This window comes from Ursus maritimus, unplaced genomic scaffold, assembly GCF_017311325.1.
Source record: "Ursus maritimus isolate PB19 unplaced genomic scaffold, ASM1731132v1 scaffold_19, whole genome shotgun sequence".
NCBI classification, from domain to species: Eukaryota; Metazoa; Chordata; class Mammalia; order Carnivora; family Ursidae; genus Ursus; species Ursus maritimus.
The window spans coordinates 34070817-34086012 of record NW_024424341.1 but is presented as its reverse complement, the minus strand read 5'-3'; the positions used below and the strand labels follow the sequence as shown (position 1 = coordinate 34086012).

The 15196-nt window shown below is 52.4% G+C and overlaps 1 protein-coding gene across 1 annotated transcript in view; it reads right to left on the bottom strand.

Moving 5' to 3' along the window:
• LOC103662091 (c-Maf inducing protein) overlaps positions 1–15196 on the bottom strand; it is a 231979-nt gene that overhangs the window by 31556 nt on the left and 185227 nt on the right. The window contains exons 6-9 of the mRNA XM_040633648.1: positions 11103–11165; positions 7909–7989; positions 1782–1885; positions 106–210 (exon numbers count right to left, since the gene is read on the bottom strand). Of these exons, the coding sequence (XP_040489582.1) occupies positions 106–210; positions 1782–1885; positions 7909–7989; positions 11103–11165 (353 nt within the window). The remainder of the gene's footprint in view (positions 1–105; positions 211–1781; positions 1886–7908; positions 7990–11102; positions 11166–15196) is intronic.

Genomic DNA, 15196 nt, shown 5'->3' with positions numbered 1-15196 from the left:
TCAAGGTACAAGTCGCCCTTGCCGGTGACTCGGCCCTTCACTGTCCCCATCCCGAGGTGGTAGCGGGCCCCCGCGTAGGCCCTCCTGGGGGCAGCAGGGACTGACCTGTTGATGAACTCTTCGTAGCAGGAGTAGATGGCAGCCAGGCACACGGCCACCAGGTTGGGCAGGACCCGGGGGTGGGGGCAGTGCCCCGTGGGGCCGTGCATGCTGGAAGAGAGCAGAGGATGGGGTGAGCAGGCCATTGCAGCAGTGGCGCCCATGCAGGGAGGTGGGGGGACAGGCAGTGTGGTCAGGGTAGGGGGCTGCTCCAAGCTTTTGGCCGGGGATTTGGCAGCACCAGGATTTGGGTCCTGGCTCTGCCATGTACAGGCAGCAGACAGCCACACTCCAGGCCGGGGGCTCTAGATCCAGGGTGCCGGGTTCAAGTCTAGCTGAGCAGTCTTGGCAAACTACTTAAACCTGCCACTCTCAATTTGCTTAGCTATAAAATGGGGACGTGCGCCCCCCATGGGTGATGATAAGGACCCAGTTTTCTAATTCATGGAAAGACTTAGCATCCAGTAGTCATATATCCTGGAACAGTCGTATTTATGTCTGGGGGTTCTGGAATAATAATTTAAAATACCACAGTTTAGTCTCAAAGTGGCCTGCTTCAAAAGAAGAATGATTGTGGTCACCCTGGCCCAGCACAGGGTCGGGGACACATTTGCTAAATCCTCCCTGAATGTCAGCTATTGGTATTTATTATGGTTATCTCTGTGCCTCAGTTTTCTCATCTGTAAAATGGGGCCTATACTGCTACTCCCGGGCAGTTAGGAGCCTGGGAATACTACCTGTAACACTCTGGAAAATCATTGTGGCCGCTGAGGATAAGAGAGGCCTGACCTTAAAAAAATTTTGCAAACCATCACTGGGTACTTTAAAGGGACCCTGAAGTCACCAGGGCTCCAGCGGACGGTTACTTCATTAGGATTTAGAAATGCTTTGTGAGTTCTACGTGAGTATATTTAGGAAACACATAAGCTTCAAAATGAGCTTAAACAGTCTATTTTGATTTTCTTAAAAAACGAGAAGAGTCGTGACAGTGATCGCTAACATCTGCAGCACGCGGACGCAGCTCCTAGCGCTCATCACGGGTATCAGCCCACTGAAGGAGCACATGAACCGGCTGAAGTGGGTACTATCATTCTCATCTTTCAGATAAAGAGACAGAAGCACAGAGAGAAAATTTAAAAATCAAAGAAAAAGTAACCCCTCTCCTCCAAAACATCAAAAGTGAGTAAGAACCAGAATGTCTGGTTTCCTCTTGCCCAAGTTTGGGGGATGGCTGTTCAAGTGGCCGGTGAGGACTCCCTGGGGCCAGTGGGGCACTGTCTCCTGACTCAGCACTCATACACCAAAGCTGTGGGACTCATGGAAATAATCCTGTTTTTTAGAACTGGTACCATTTTCTGAGTTCCTACTGTGTGTCAGGTGCTGTGCTCGGGGCTTCCTCATGTATCATCTCATTTAATTATGCAACAACCCCTGTGGGTGGTGGAGTAAACAGGACCAGAGAGGTACAGCAATTGGTTCAATGTCACACAGCCAGCTAAGTGTCTCAGATCACATGTGGTCGGGAGGACCCAGGTGCCCCCCCTCCCCCCAAAGATGAGATGCTCAGGGCCTCTGAATACAAGTGGCTTCTCTCCGGGCATCAGTGGAGTGAGTAGTTCCAGGGTGGAGAGGAGAGCTGGCTGGTAGGCAAGGTGGGGAGGGGGTCCAGCTGGGAAACCCACCTCTGAATGAACTTCTTCACCACTTCCATCCCCGCATTGAGCTCGTTCAAGGCAAGGATGTACTCCTGAGTAAACAGCCTCAGTCGTGGGCACTTCCCAAAGTCCTGCAGAGAGAGCAGAAGGGAGAAGCTGGGACAGGCTGCAGAGGAGGTCAGGATCCCAGAAGGGGCAGTGGGACCCTGCTCAACTCTTGGTGTGGCAGGCAATGGGGAGACACCAGCCAACTCCTCTTTCTGAAAAGCGCACATTTTTCACTTCAAGAAACTGGCCTCATCACACTCTTGCTTACACCCTTCATGGCTGCCCATGGAGGTCAGCAAACGTCCTGACACAGAAGGGTTTTCTGGTACTTGTAGCGAACTCACTGGCATGGCACCGACGCACAAAGACATGCTCAGCAAACAGGCCAGCTGGGCTTCCCTCCTGCACTGCAGTGAGGGGGCCTGCGTATGTTGAGCTGGGGATCCCACAACCCTTAAGACACAGCTTCTCTTTCTACAGCCCCCTCAGAGTTTCCGGGCCCGCTGCTTTCTGTGAGCTATTATCTGAGGCCACTCAGCACAGCCAAGTCAGGAGATGCCCAATCTGGAGCCATCAGTTTGGGAAGAGGGCTTTGGGATTTCCTGGGGGTATGGAGGAGGCAAAGGTAGCCCTGGACAAATATAACTCTGAGGGCCCCCAAACATCATCAATCGAAAGATGCCTATTCCTTCTCCTGAGCAAGAGAGTAAGAAGGGGGTCCAAGAACCAGACATGGCACCAGGGTGAAGATGGTTCCCAATTATGAGCCCCTCAGATGCCCCCTCCTGCTCTAGGCTGACCCCAGCCACCTACTTGGTTCCAGAAAATACTTAAGGAGCATTTGATGACCTTGTTCTTTTGGTTGTAGAAAAAGCTACCCTCATACAGCACATGGAATCAAAAAAGCAGATGAGACAGATGGACAAGCTTGAAAAAGGCTGGCTGGACAGGTAATGGTGTGTGTGTGTGTGTGTGTGTGTGTGTGAGAGAGAGAGAGAGAGAGAGACAGAGAGAGAGAGAGAAACACAGGGTGTGGGAGGAGATGAGTGTAAGAAAGACATGGGGTGTGGGAGGGTGTGTGTGTGAGAGACGTGGGGTGTGGGAGGAGATATGTGCGCATGTGTGAGAGACACAGGGTGTGGGAGGAGGTGTGTGTGAGAGGTGTGGGGTGTGGTAGGGTATGTTTGAGAGACATAGAGTGTGGGAGGAAGTGTGTGTGTGTGAGAGACACGGGGTGTGGGAGGAGGTGTGTGTGAGAGACGTGGGGTGTGGGAGGGTATGTGTGAGAGATGTTGAGTGTGGGGGGAGGAGGTGTGTGTGTGTGTGTGTGTGTGTGAGAGAGAGAGAGATTTGGGGTGTGGGAGGAGGTGTGTGTGAGAGGTGTGGGGTGTGGAAGGGTATGTGTGAGAGACGTAGAGCGTGGGAGGAGGTGTGTGTGAGAGACGTAGAGTGTGGGAGGAGGTGTGTGTGTATGACAGACATGGGGTGTGGGAGGAGGGGTATGTGTGTATGAGAGATCTGGGGTGTGGGAGGAGGTGTGTGTGAGAGGTATGGGGTGTGGGAGGGTATGTATTAGAGACGCAGAGTATGGGAGGAGGTGTGTGTGTGTGTGTGAGAGAGAGAGAGAGACATGGGGTGTGGGAGGAGGTGTGTGTGAGAGACATGGGGTGTGGGAGCATGTGAGAGGTATGGGGTGTGGGAGGCTATGTGTGGGAGGAGGTGTGTGTGAGAGACATATCATGGATGTGTGTGTGAGGCTTATGGCCTGGGAAGGGAGGTGTGTGCCCTGGACAGTCAGTGGCTGGTGTGTGTCTACAGGCCCGTGTGAAAGGGATGCAGGCAGGAGGGAGGGGGTGGGTAATTCTACTTAACGGCAGGAAAAGGCCCCAGGCCCCAGGAGCGAGGACGTCTCCATCCACCGGCTCAGCCTGAGCCCCCGCATCTCAGCTGATTAAGGGGCGCTGGGCAAGGACAGAGGGACTGCTGCCTGCTCCAATGAGTGGCATTATTGGACACTTCTGTTTTCTTCATTTCCCCAACACAGCACATCAACAGAGCAGGTGACAGAGCTCAGCTGAGAGTGGAGGGGCACATCTCCTTGGTGGCTGTTGGCTCAGGGACTTGTCAGGAGAGGAGAAAAATAGCCAGAAAAGGACCCTGCGTCCGTTCCCACACTCACGGGTGGGGGCCTGGAGGGGCCAGGGCTTCCGGGACGGCAGTTTTGTTCATGGGTTTCTAAACCTGTGGGCTGGGTTTTGAACAGTCAGGAGGGGCAAGTCAGTATGGTGAGGAGGGTGACCAGCAAGACATCAGAGGGAAGAGTCACGTCTCTAAACTCATGTGCCCTCTTCCTGCCCCCACTAAGTGGAACCCATTCAGTGAAAAGCAACCGGATCGGCATTCTAATTTAAAAAAAAAAACAGTGGAGACTTTCTTCACGGATCTAATGGATTCTTCAGGCCCTCAAGAAAGCTCTGAGGAGAACACCTCCCTCCCACGCCCTCTTGCCAGCTCAGAGGAGCAAGTTTCTAGAGCTGCTTGGTGCTTCTTCACCTGGAGTAAAGAGGCTGAATTAGAGTCCTCAAGTCAACGAGGGGCCTCGTCTGCTTCCCTACCAGGATGATGCTCTTACATAAGGAGGGTAGCAGAAGCCACGGGGAAAGCTCAGAAGGAAGATACGTGCATGTGTGTACACAGATACACCCCCACCCCCACACACGTACTCACACACACATACACAGAGCACTGGGCTAGATAAGTGAAACTTGACTGTGCTTCCAAACTGAGGAAGACATCTCAAGTCCCCTAGTGCCCTGGAAAAGGGTGACAGGAAGGCTGTGTGGCCCTCTCGGGGCCTCATCGTCTCTGCTGTGGAGTGAGGGCTGTAACCGCAGATCTCTAAGCCCCCCTTCCACTTCCAAGGGTTTAGGAGTCCATGAAAACTGCTTCAACTCAACCCTGCTAAAGATAACTGTCCTTATCTTTGCTGTGAGATTTCTGGAGAGTCAAGGTCATTTTCTTGGAAATGAACATTATAGATGGGTCTGATGGACTTTTGACATGTGGGTGAGGGACATTTTACCTCTTCAGAAAAGCTAAAAATGCCCCTCTTGGAAAGTAGGTGGTCAGATCACCCAGTGGTCCCCTCGGGACCTTCTTGCCTCCCTTACCATAAGAACACTCCAATGAGTGGCATGTGGGCACAGGGACCACGGTCATTCTTGAGAATACAGTTTAACAAATTGTTTAGAACCTCCAGGAGAACATTCTAGAGGACTGCTTCCATTTGTATCTAATTTTTATTTCAGTCCAGTGAGTAACACTCTGAGACTCTTCTCTAAGATTCAATCTATTCATCCATGAAATGGGACACATGATAGATTTGCAGAAGATGCACCGTGAGGATAAGGGAAGGTCCAAAGTCCCAGAACACCTCTGTGGTGTAGCATTTCCTCCAACTCCCAAATGTTCCAGTGCCCCCTTAATGAGAAACACTGCATGCGCGGGGAAGAGAAGCCACTGCTCGTGTGATGCTGACAGTCATATGGCTGGTGGCAGGCTAGGCACACCCACTAACCAGAGACTAGACTCCCCACACCAGCCGAGAGCCCCAGCTCAAAACAGTGCATCTGGCCCACGGCCGGGAAATAAGCTGTAGGGAGCATGCAATGAGTGACACCAAAGTTCTGTCATGCGTCCTGCACCCAGCAGAAGCCACAATCCCTGCCTCACACGCATCTGTTCTTCTGCGGAAGGACTAGCCCTCCTCTGTCCTATCTCTCTTCTGACAGAGTTCACGGCATGTAATTAGACGCCAAGAGCAAAGAGCGACTGCGAAGCTTTATCGCATCCCCAGACGCTGAGGATCACTTGGGGAGTTCTTTAAACGTCAAGTGAGGATTCATGCCTGAAGGTCCCTGATCTCTGCCAGGCTACAACAACGCTATAAATTCTGCACTTGCCCTGTAGCTGTTCTGAATTTTATCCAGAAAATTATTACACGGTCAACACTCTAGGCCCATAAAACCAATCAAACCTAAGGGAGATGTTGTATGGTTAAGCCGTGGGAGGCTGGTTTGCATTTTGACTTTTTTTCCCTCAGAAGGCAAATGTCCTAAAAGAAACCTTACTAAGCGGCCTATTGATGACCATGGAATATGCAAAAACGTTTCTGTGCCCGAGGAGGCACGGGCCCTGACAGCATACCCTGGGGGTCTGGCTCTGTCACTGGAAGGTCCTCTGCAAAAGAAACTCTGCAATCTCTGCTCTAGACTCTGAAAGGGAACAACCTCACCTCCCACCACCTCCACAGTGATTTTAAAGTTAACAGTCAGAAATCCTTTCCTCTCAGAAGCCTGAAGCCAGACAGTGCCCCTAAAACTATAAAAGCCCAAATTAGGGCACAAATTCACGCTCTCCACCACTACCATAGGGAACGTCTTTGCTAGTCCTGGAGAAAGAACTGGACGGAGTATTCCTCTCCCCTGTGTTCGGAAAATCAGAAATGCATTTATCTCAAATCAAGGAGGATCTCAGAAATAAGCAGCAATTCAATTATGGTGTGAGACTGCCCAGGGTCGAGAATGGTAAAGAGAATCCATATGGCACCAGCACCGTTCAATTTCCTAGTGGCTGCCTGGAATGCTGTGTTGAGACAGATTTGGAAGCTATGTCTGGGCTCTGCAGGAAGAGTGCTGTAATCGACTGATGATGTCTGCCGCGAGCGTGGGATGGGGCAGAATAGCACGAGTCATACACTTCCATCCGGACTGGGGTTGGGGGGTTGGTGTGGAGACACCGTTGTTTTCACATGCTGATCTTGACAGGGCAGGGGGTGGTCGTCGTGGGCACCCCACATCTGACTCAGTGCCCCCACAAGTGCTGCAATTACATAGATGCGTCCACACCACCCAGGTGACTCAAGTCTAGGTTGGCGGACACTGGAACACTGGCCCTCGCTTTTGATGGCTGCTCCTCGGCATCCCTCATCAGCACTCAGGGCTGCTCATCAGCTCCCTGAGTGACCCAGGGAGCCTTTCTGGGTCCCAGCCACCTCTTCTGTGAAAGGAGGTCCTGGGATTTCATAAGGGTTAAATGACATGTGATATGCCTGAGTGTCACACTGTGTCTGGTTCTAAGAAGGTGTTAATAAATATCTGTGAGCAGATGTTAGTTATTCTCATTCCTAGCTGTGGCCCCTGGGGCCAGTGAGTGGACTCTGCTGAGCCTCAGTTTCCCCACGTGTAACATGGAGAAAACAAAGACATTTGTTGCTCTCACTGAACTGATGAGAATGCAAAGGGGCCACGTAGACCACCAAGTCTATACTCTATTCAGACTGCCTTTGTTTCCCCTGACGTCTTTCTACGGTTCCAGGATCCCACTCAGGACGCCCTGCTATAATTAGTCCTCATGTCGCCTCAGGCTCCTCTGGGCTGTGACAGTTTCTTAGGCTTTACTTGTTCTAAATGGCCTGGACGGTTTTGAGCAGTGCTGGTCAGGTATTTTGCAGAATGTCCCTCAGCAGGGACGGGCCTGATATTTCTCTCAGGATTAGATGGGGCCTGTGGGTTTGAGAGAAGAAGCTCCCAGAGGTATGGCACCCTTCTCCTCACACCGTAGCAGGGTGCTTGCCCTCACATGACTTGTCACTGCGGCTGCTGATCATGACCCGTGGGCCGCGGCCGTGGCTGCCTGTCAGGTTTCTCCATCATACGGTCACTCTTCTCCCCCTTTCCATACTGTGCCTATGGAAGGACACACTATGGACGGCCCCCACCGAAGACGTGAGGAGCTCCACTCCCCCTCCTTGAGGGCGGAGTGTCTGTAGACATTTGTGACTCTACACACGGGAAACTTCTCTCTTCTCCCCCAGCCATACTATTTTTGTTATTTTTACTGTGAAAAGATTTCTTTCCATTGCCTTAAGAGAAGAAAATAGAGCTAAGGAGGACAGGCTGCACGAACACCCGAACTTAAACAGAATCCCAATCCCAGTCCCTGACTGTCAGGCCAGCCAACCCTGTGCCCCAAATCTTTGGGGAATGGCGAAAGGCTGGGGAAAAATGATGGACTGCTTTGCAGTCGGGGTGTCAGGGGAACTCACCATGTTATGCTTGAGGATTCTCTGGACCACGGGAGTGAACACTTCGATGACCACCATGGACCGGGGCCGCTCTCTGCAGTGCTGGGGAGACAGAAGGGCACAGTCAGCAATGAGCCTGGCAGGGTCTGGCCAGAGCGGATGGGGCCTCTGGAAGTCCAGACCTGGCCTGTGGCTCTTGAAGTCTAAGACTGTGGGGCGCCTTGGTGGCTCAGTCAGTGAAGTGTCTGACTCAGTTCAGGTCATGATCCCAGGGTCTTGGGATCAAGCCCCGCATTGGGCTCCATGCTCAGCGGGGAGTCTGTCTCTCCTTCTCCCTCTGCCTCTCCCCCAGCACATGCCTCTCTTGCTTTCTCTAATTTAATCTCTGAAGATTAAATCAAATCTTTAAAAAAAATAATAAAGGCCGAGATTGTATCAGATGGTACAGACAGGCGTCCATTTGGACAGGTCCATATTTACTCCAGTGACACTTTGCAGCACTGAGACTCAGAGTGCCTGGTCTAACAGAGCGGTCTCTTAAAAAATGGGTGCAAGAATGCCAGTTTAGTGTCTGGACACCAGAATCTTGAAAGTTCTCTGGCTTTTCAGCTGTTGGCTTTGATAGGTTGGTAGCACTCTGCAGGCCATCAAATGCACCTCTTAGATGTACTTTACTTCATCAGCGTGTTTTGTTTTTCACATTAAAATTGAGGGGTGCCTGGGTGGTTCAGTCAGTCGGGCATCTGTCAGCCTTCGGCTCAGGTCGTGATCCTGGGGTCCTGGGATCGAGCCCCATGTCGGGCTCCCTGCTCACTGGGGAGCCTGCTTCTCCTTCTCCCTCAGCCGCTCCCCCTGTTCATGCTCTCTCTCTCTCTAATAAATAAATAAAATCTTTTCAAATTGAAATTGAAGGTCTTTGGGTGGAACAGATGAGGCCCCACCATGCCAACACGTTTACAACCTGCCCGGGCCTGAAGGTGCTGGGTTTCTAACCCCTGGATGAGGACCCTGAACTTGGGATATCAGGAATCAGGGCTTTCCTGGGAAAACCAAATTCAATAAACGTTCCTCACATCTTAGGGACCTGGTTTAGAAATCTGGCTGATGAGGCTCGCAGGCATGTCCAGTGAGCCGGCCCAGGGTGGACCCAGTGGGGGCGGTTTCATTCCCCTCGAGCTCTCCTTTCTGGGCAGGCCGGCCTTGTGGGTGAGGCACTGAGGCTGGGACTCCGACCCCCAGAGGGAAAACAGCCTGAGGGCTCACGAGCCCCCCTAGGCTGGGACCCCTCCCTCCAAAGGACAGGGCAGCCCTCTATTTCAGGACCAACTGGAGTTCTATCAGGAAACGCCAAAAAGAATGGTTTCTTCTTCTTCTTTTTTTTTTTTTTTTAAAGATTTTATTTATTTATTTGACAGAGATAGAGACAGCCAGCGAGAGAGGGAACACAAGCAGGGGGAGTGGGAGAGGAAGAAGCAGGCTCATAGCGGAGGAGCCTGATGCGGGGCTCGATCCCACAACGCCGGGATCACGCCCTGAGCCGAAGGCAGACGCTTAACCGCTGTGCCACCCAGGCGCCCCAAGAATGGTTTCTTCTACATCACTAGTTTTCAATCCGTGCTACCAGGAACCCCCAGGTATGATCTACTTTGAACGAAGGTCCACTGTTTTAGAACGATAGTCTGAAAACCATGAAATCTGGGAGAAATCATACAGCTTGAAAGGAGAACAAGGAACAGAGCTGGATGAAATCGGACAAAATATTGAGAGAGGAGAGGACGTGCTGTGATCAGTAAGGGAACCGCTGGCCATCCTCTCAGGAGCCCAAGCACTGGGATATAGGACCCCATTCTGCTCCAGGCATGACGCCCCCAGGTGCTGGGGGCAAAGAAGGCCTGTTTAATTGTCTTTAGTCTCACCGAAGCCCCGAGGAGGAAGGGGCCTCGATTTGGCACAGAAGCCTGATGCCTGTGCAGGCACGCTCCTGCAACACACACACACGTACACGCACACACACACACACGTACACGCACACGTGCAGGCTCAGTTGGACGCTCAGGTGCTCACTGCTTGGCCCAGAGGGCACACATTTGCCACGTGCCCGTCCACGCACATTGAGAACGCACTTGGGCACTTGGGGCCGGCAGGCTGAGCCCACCCTCTGCTCTGTGGGTTGCCAGAAAAGGTCTGCTGATGGAGAGACTGGGCCAAAGGGGCTACTGCGACCCTGTCTCTGTAATCTCTAAAGCTCCTGCCCCCTGACAAACAGAGCATGCTCTCTGAGCGGGGTCCAGATGCAATAAGGGCACCACAGTCCTCTTTCCTCCAGATACCACTGGGCCTCCCAGGTGCCTGCTTTGCCAGGCCACGTGCTTGTCTCGCTGGTGGACAGTCCACAACACCCCCCCACCAAGGACAGTATATGGCTGTGGAAGGAGCCAGGGAGGGAAGGAGCGTGAGTGAAGTGAGTCAGCAGGTGCTAGAGCAGAGAGCGTTGGGGTAGCAGCAAACCTAGGCCCTGCGTCTCTCCAAGGACATCAAATCATTACATTAAAAAAAAAAAAAAATCACACAGCAAAGAACAAAACAGGATCGCATGCTGGTTCCCCAGACTGCTGAAGTGTGCTTTCAGAGTGAGGGATGACTGGTCCCCGACATGCCCTGGGCACGTTGCGTGTAAATCCCACTGAAAGCCTGGCTCTGGGTCCAAGGGAGTGGATGGCCTGCTCTGTGGCTCCTCCCAGCTAACCTGGCATCCCCTGCCTGCTTTCCTTGTTCAGGAAAAGCCCCATGGCTGTGCCCCACTGTGGGCCAGCCGGTGCTCAGAGGAGCCATGGCTAATAATAAACCAGCTCTGACGTCAGGAACCCAGAAAATCTGCTACAAATTTCTCCCAAGGCAGCTACAAAGATATTCCAAGGAAAAGCTGGACGCTCCTCCCTGACCCACTGGTTTGGACCCTGGGCTTTGCTTATCACCTGTCTGGCAGAGAGAGAGAGAGTTCTAACTCTAAGAATGGGCTGCCTGGCTTGCTTTCTGGTTCTGTCTGGGGCCCTGACCCAGGTCGGGGAAGCCTCGGTTTTCAGCAAATGATGCAAAGCCAACCCCCAGCAAACACACACACACACACACACACACACACACACACACACACACACACACACACACAGAGGCCGGCTGCCTCCTGCAAACACAGCCCCATTTCGGTCATGCCATACCTTGCAAAAGAATTCACAGAGATCTGGTGGTGGATGGTTGTTTTCCAGCAAAGGAGCAATTGCCTGAAAGACAACGAACAAATGTCAGCTGGAATCTCTAGAAAGGAATCCTACCGGGGGGGCTCATGGCACCCACTGAGAAGCTGATAAAAGCTCTGGGCTGCCCTCCAGGAAGATACACCCCTACAGTGGTGCGTGTGACTTCAGGGGCTCCGGGCCTGCTGACATCCGTCCATGTCCCCCTCAGGTCAACAGTCCCCGACTATGGGGCAGGATAGGAGAGTGGCTCTGAGCCCAGGCACTGGGGGCAGAGTCCTGGGTGCGAGTTCTAGTCCTGGCGCTTACTACAGCGTAACTGTTAGAACAAGTTATTTCCTCTCTCTTAACGCCTGAGTTCCCACCTGGAAAGCGGAGCAGAGAGAGTCACTGGAAGAGCAGGAGGGAGGGCTTCCCAGCCTTGCCCTGTTACCATCTGGGGCCAGTTGCTCCTGTCCCTTGCGGGGTGTGTAGCAGTGACCTTGTTCTCAACCGATGGGATGCCCGTAGCAAGCCTCAGCCAGTTGTGACAATCAAAAAGCCTCCTGACACGCTTTATTTTCTATTAATGGAGGTGAGAATAGCTAACGCCCCTCGAGTTCATGTCTCAGCAAGTCTTCCTAGGCTAGCTGTACAATCCTTACTGGTTCTCACTGCCATTCCCGTACAAGGTTCCCGTGGCCCGAATGACGTCTGAGTCTTGATTTTTCTTCCCCCTCTCATGATCTCTGTTTTAATGATTGTGCTAAAGTTCAGATTCAGATAAAATATTTGAACAATTGAAAAGAAATGTGTCCAGACATTGCCAAATGCCTCATGGGGGGCAAAACTGTACCCAGTTGAGGACCCTTGGTATAAAGTCTGAAATAGGGCCAGCTCTCCATAAAAGTTACTGGATGGTTAGTGCCTATGTGAAGTTCACTCATGTTCCCGTCTGCCACGCTGGGCACAAGATTAACAAAGAGGAGACCCGGGACCCAGCACCAAGCCTGCCAGGCTGTGTGACCTTGAGTGAGCAACTCAACCTCTCTGCGCATTAGTCTTCTAGCCTATAAAATGGGTAGAACTAGAGTGATTCACAAGGTTGTTGGGGGGATTTGATAAAAGAAAACTGTAGAAGCTTTGAAGCCTCAGCCTCAGGATAAGCCCAGTACCCGGAGCACAGCATGTCACTGCCACTATCACAGCAGGGGCTGCCCTGGGCTGTACCCGACGCAGCAGCAAGGGCTGGCGATTCTGCCCGACTCCCAGGAGGGCTCTGTGAGGACAAGGAGGCTCTCCCCATCACCACGGCCCAGACCCTGCCTGCTCGATTTCAGAGGGTCTCCGTGATCTGTTCCCTGCAGCGATGCCTTTGGATATGGGGAGGGACCACTCGGCAAGGCCTTGCACTGGGCTGGGGACCATCAGGGAAAGGAAGCATCGCTGGATGCCAAGAAGAGATGAGCACTTAGGCGAATGCACCTCTGTGAAGGAGATCAGTGATACTGAGGGCTGCTCTGTAGCACCGCCAACAAGGCCGACCACGAGCCCAGGGTCTCACCTGTCTAGGGCATCACCGTCCACCACGGTGGCCACTGGTGCAGGCCACCCTTCCAATTTCAACGGACAGGAAAGAAACGATTTTAAGTGAAATAAAATAAAAAATGGGAATGTGGTTCCTCTGTCACACAAACCACATTTCAAGTGCTCAGGGGTCCCACGAAGCCAGCAGCCACTGTACCAGGCAGAGCAGACAGAGGATACCTCTGTCGGTGCAGAATACTCCCCCAGACAGTGTGGGTTGGGGGTGCTGCGTGCCACACAGTCCCCCTCCAGCCCCAGGGACCCAAAATGACACGGGTGATAGTGACAGAGCAACAGGCACATCCACACTAGCTGGTGCTGCCCTGGGAGCTGTCCACGCTGGGCTCGGTGCTACCCGTGGCATGGCGTAATCCTCCCTGTGAGTTGGGAGGTTGGGTGTGAGTCCCGTCCCTTTCCTCAGAGAGCGGAAGTCTGCGGCCCAGGGTCTCACCGTCAGAACACGGCGGAGCCTGAATTTGAACCCACGTCTGACTCGGGAGCCTGAGCTGTTCACCACGCTACTTCTCAGTCCCGGCCCTCCATATGCCGAAGCAACAAATAACCCCGTCTGGTGACAACAAGCACAGGGAAGGAGACATGGGGCAATGAAAGACAACGGAACAACTGGCAGGAGCCTGGCCCACGGTTCTGGCTCTGCACGTGCACGTTCAGAAGTTCAGTGCTTAGCGCGCTGTGTGGGGATCCCCTGTGGCCACCTGGCCAGCCCTCCCTCTGCTAGTCCGGCTGCAGCTGGGGCCGTGGGACAGGGTGACTGCCCCCAGCCGGCTCTGTTCCCCAGACCCAGATCTTGGACCAGCTCTGGGAGGAGGGACCACGTGCAGGATGGAGCCCCTTCACTCATGCTGGGCCCCTCTTTCTCGAGAACGAGTCAAGGAATAAAGGAGTGGGAAGGATTGAAGTGCCCAGAGTGGGTGTCAGGCATGGGTTCTGTGCTTCCATGCTATTATCTCTCGTGCTTCCATGCTATTATCTCATTCGGTCCTCATGACAACTCTGTGAGGTCAAGCGGGAGTTATTCTCATTTGTACAGATGAAGAGACAGAGGGTCGGGGAGGTTACAAGGTCTGCCCTCGTCACAGAGTTATGATCATTTTAAAAGGTATGATTAATTAATAAGAGCTTATATTCCTGTGGACTCTTTCTATAAGTCCTCTGCTGAGAATGTTAGGTACATGAGCTCACTGAACCTTCCCAGGAGCCCTGTAAGAATGGCACTGTTGTCATACCCATTTCATAGATGAGGAGACTGAGCCTTAGGATGTCAAGTTAGCTGAAAACAATCTGAATGGCCATCTGGCTAAATAAAAATATTCTAGAGCCAGTAGAAAGTATCCAGTGGGCTAGCGGTCCTCAACCAGGGTTGACTTTGCCTCCCAGGGGATGTTGGCTTGTCTGGAGACATATTTTTGATATCACGACAGGGAAGGGCCACTGGCATCTAGTGGGTTGAGCAGGGATGCTGTTCAACATTCCACAATGCTCAGGGCAGGCCCCCCAGAAGGAACGATTCATTCCCAAATGCCACAGGTACCGCGGCTAGAAACCGTGGGGCGACAGGCACGAAGACACTTAAAAGCATCCCTAAGACGTCTTACATGAAAGAACCATGGAACAGCCCACCTAGCACCACATCATTAATGCTGAAAACAAGAAATAAAAACGCAACTGTATCCGTGTGGGTTTGTCACTACCTGAAAACCGCCAGAAGCTGTCTCTGATGAGGACACTAGGATGGGGAGACATCTTTTTTTCTTTCTTTATTCTAATGAAATTATTTTCATGGAATACTTGTACAAGCATTTTTAAAGAATATCTTAAAGATATTTTCAATACAGTAAAATTGAAGTTCTCCCGCTACCTGCCCAAGGTCACAGCTAGTGTTGGGTGGGCCCAGGGTCTACACCGGCTCGAAACTTGAGCTCACGTGGAGCTTCAAGCCCCCCCTCTTCACCAGCACGTGGGACGGCAGCTGGGGTCTGGGCTCCAGGTCCACGCAGGTCACTGGTTACCAGCCACAACCAGGTATGGCACAGATAGATGTCCGACCCCTGACGGACCAAATAAAACCCACTCAAGTTACTTGGGAAAGCATTTCTGAAAAATAAGCACATTAAAAACATACCAAGCCCCGCTGGGAGAAGACTCGTTGCTAACTGGTCAAATCAGATCATGTAATTTCTGGACCAAAAGGAGGCTCCCCAATAATGGTAAGGGCACTGGTCGTAAAGAGCACTGAAGGGAGGCTGGGAAATGCAGGGCTGAGGCGCAGACCTCAGATCAAATTCTTCTCTGTTCTCGGCATGTCTGTTGAGCAGGGGAGCTCAGCTCAGTCCAATTAAGGGGTCAGCCCCGCCAGAGTAGCTGGATAAAAGCAGCCTGGATCATTCAGATCAAAATTCCTTTCCGAGGCTCATCCCCAGTCCAAAGCCCTCACCCTTTGTTCAGAGCTGAAGAGCACGGTGGGACCCACA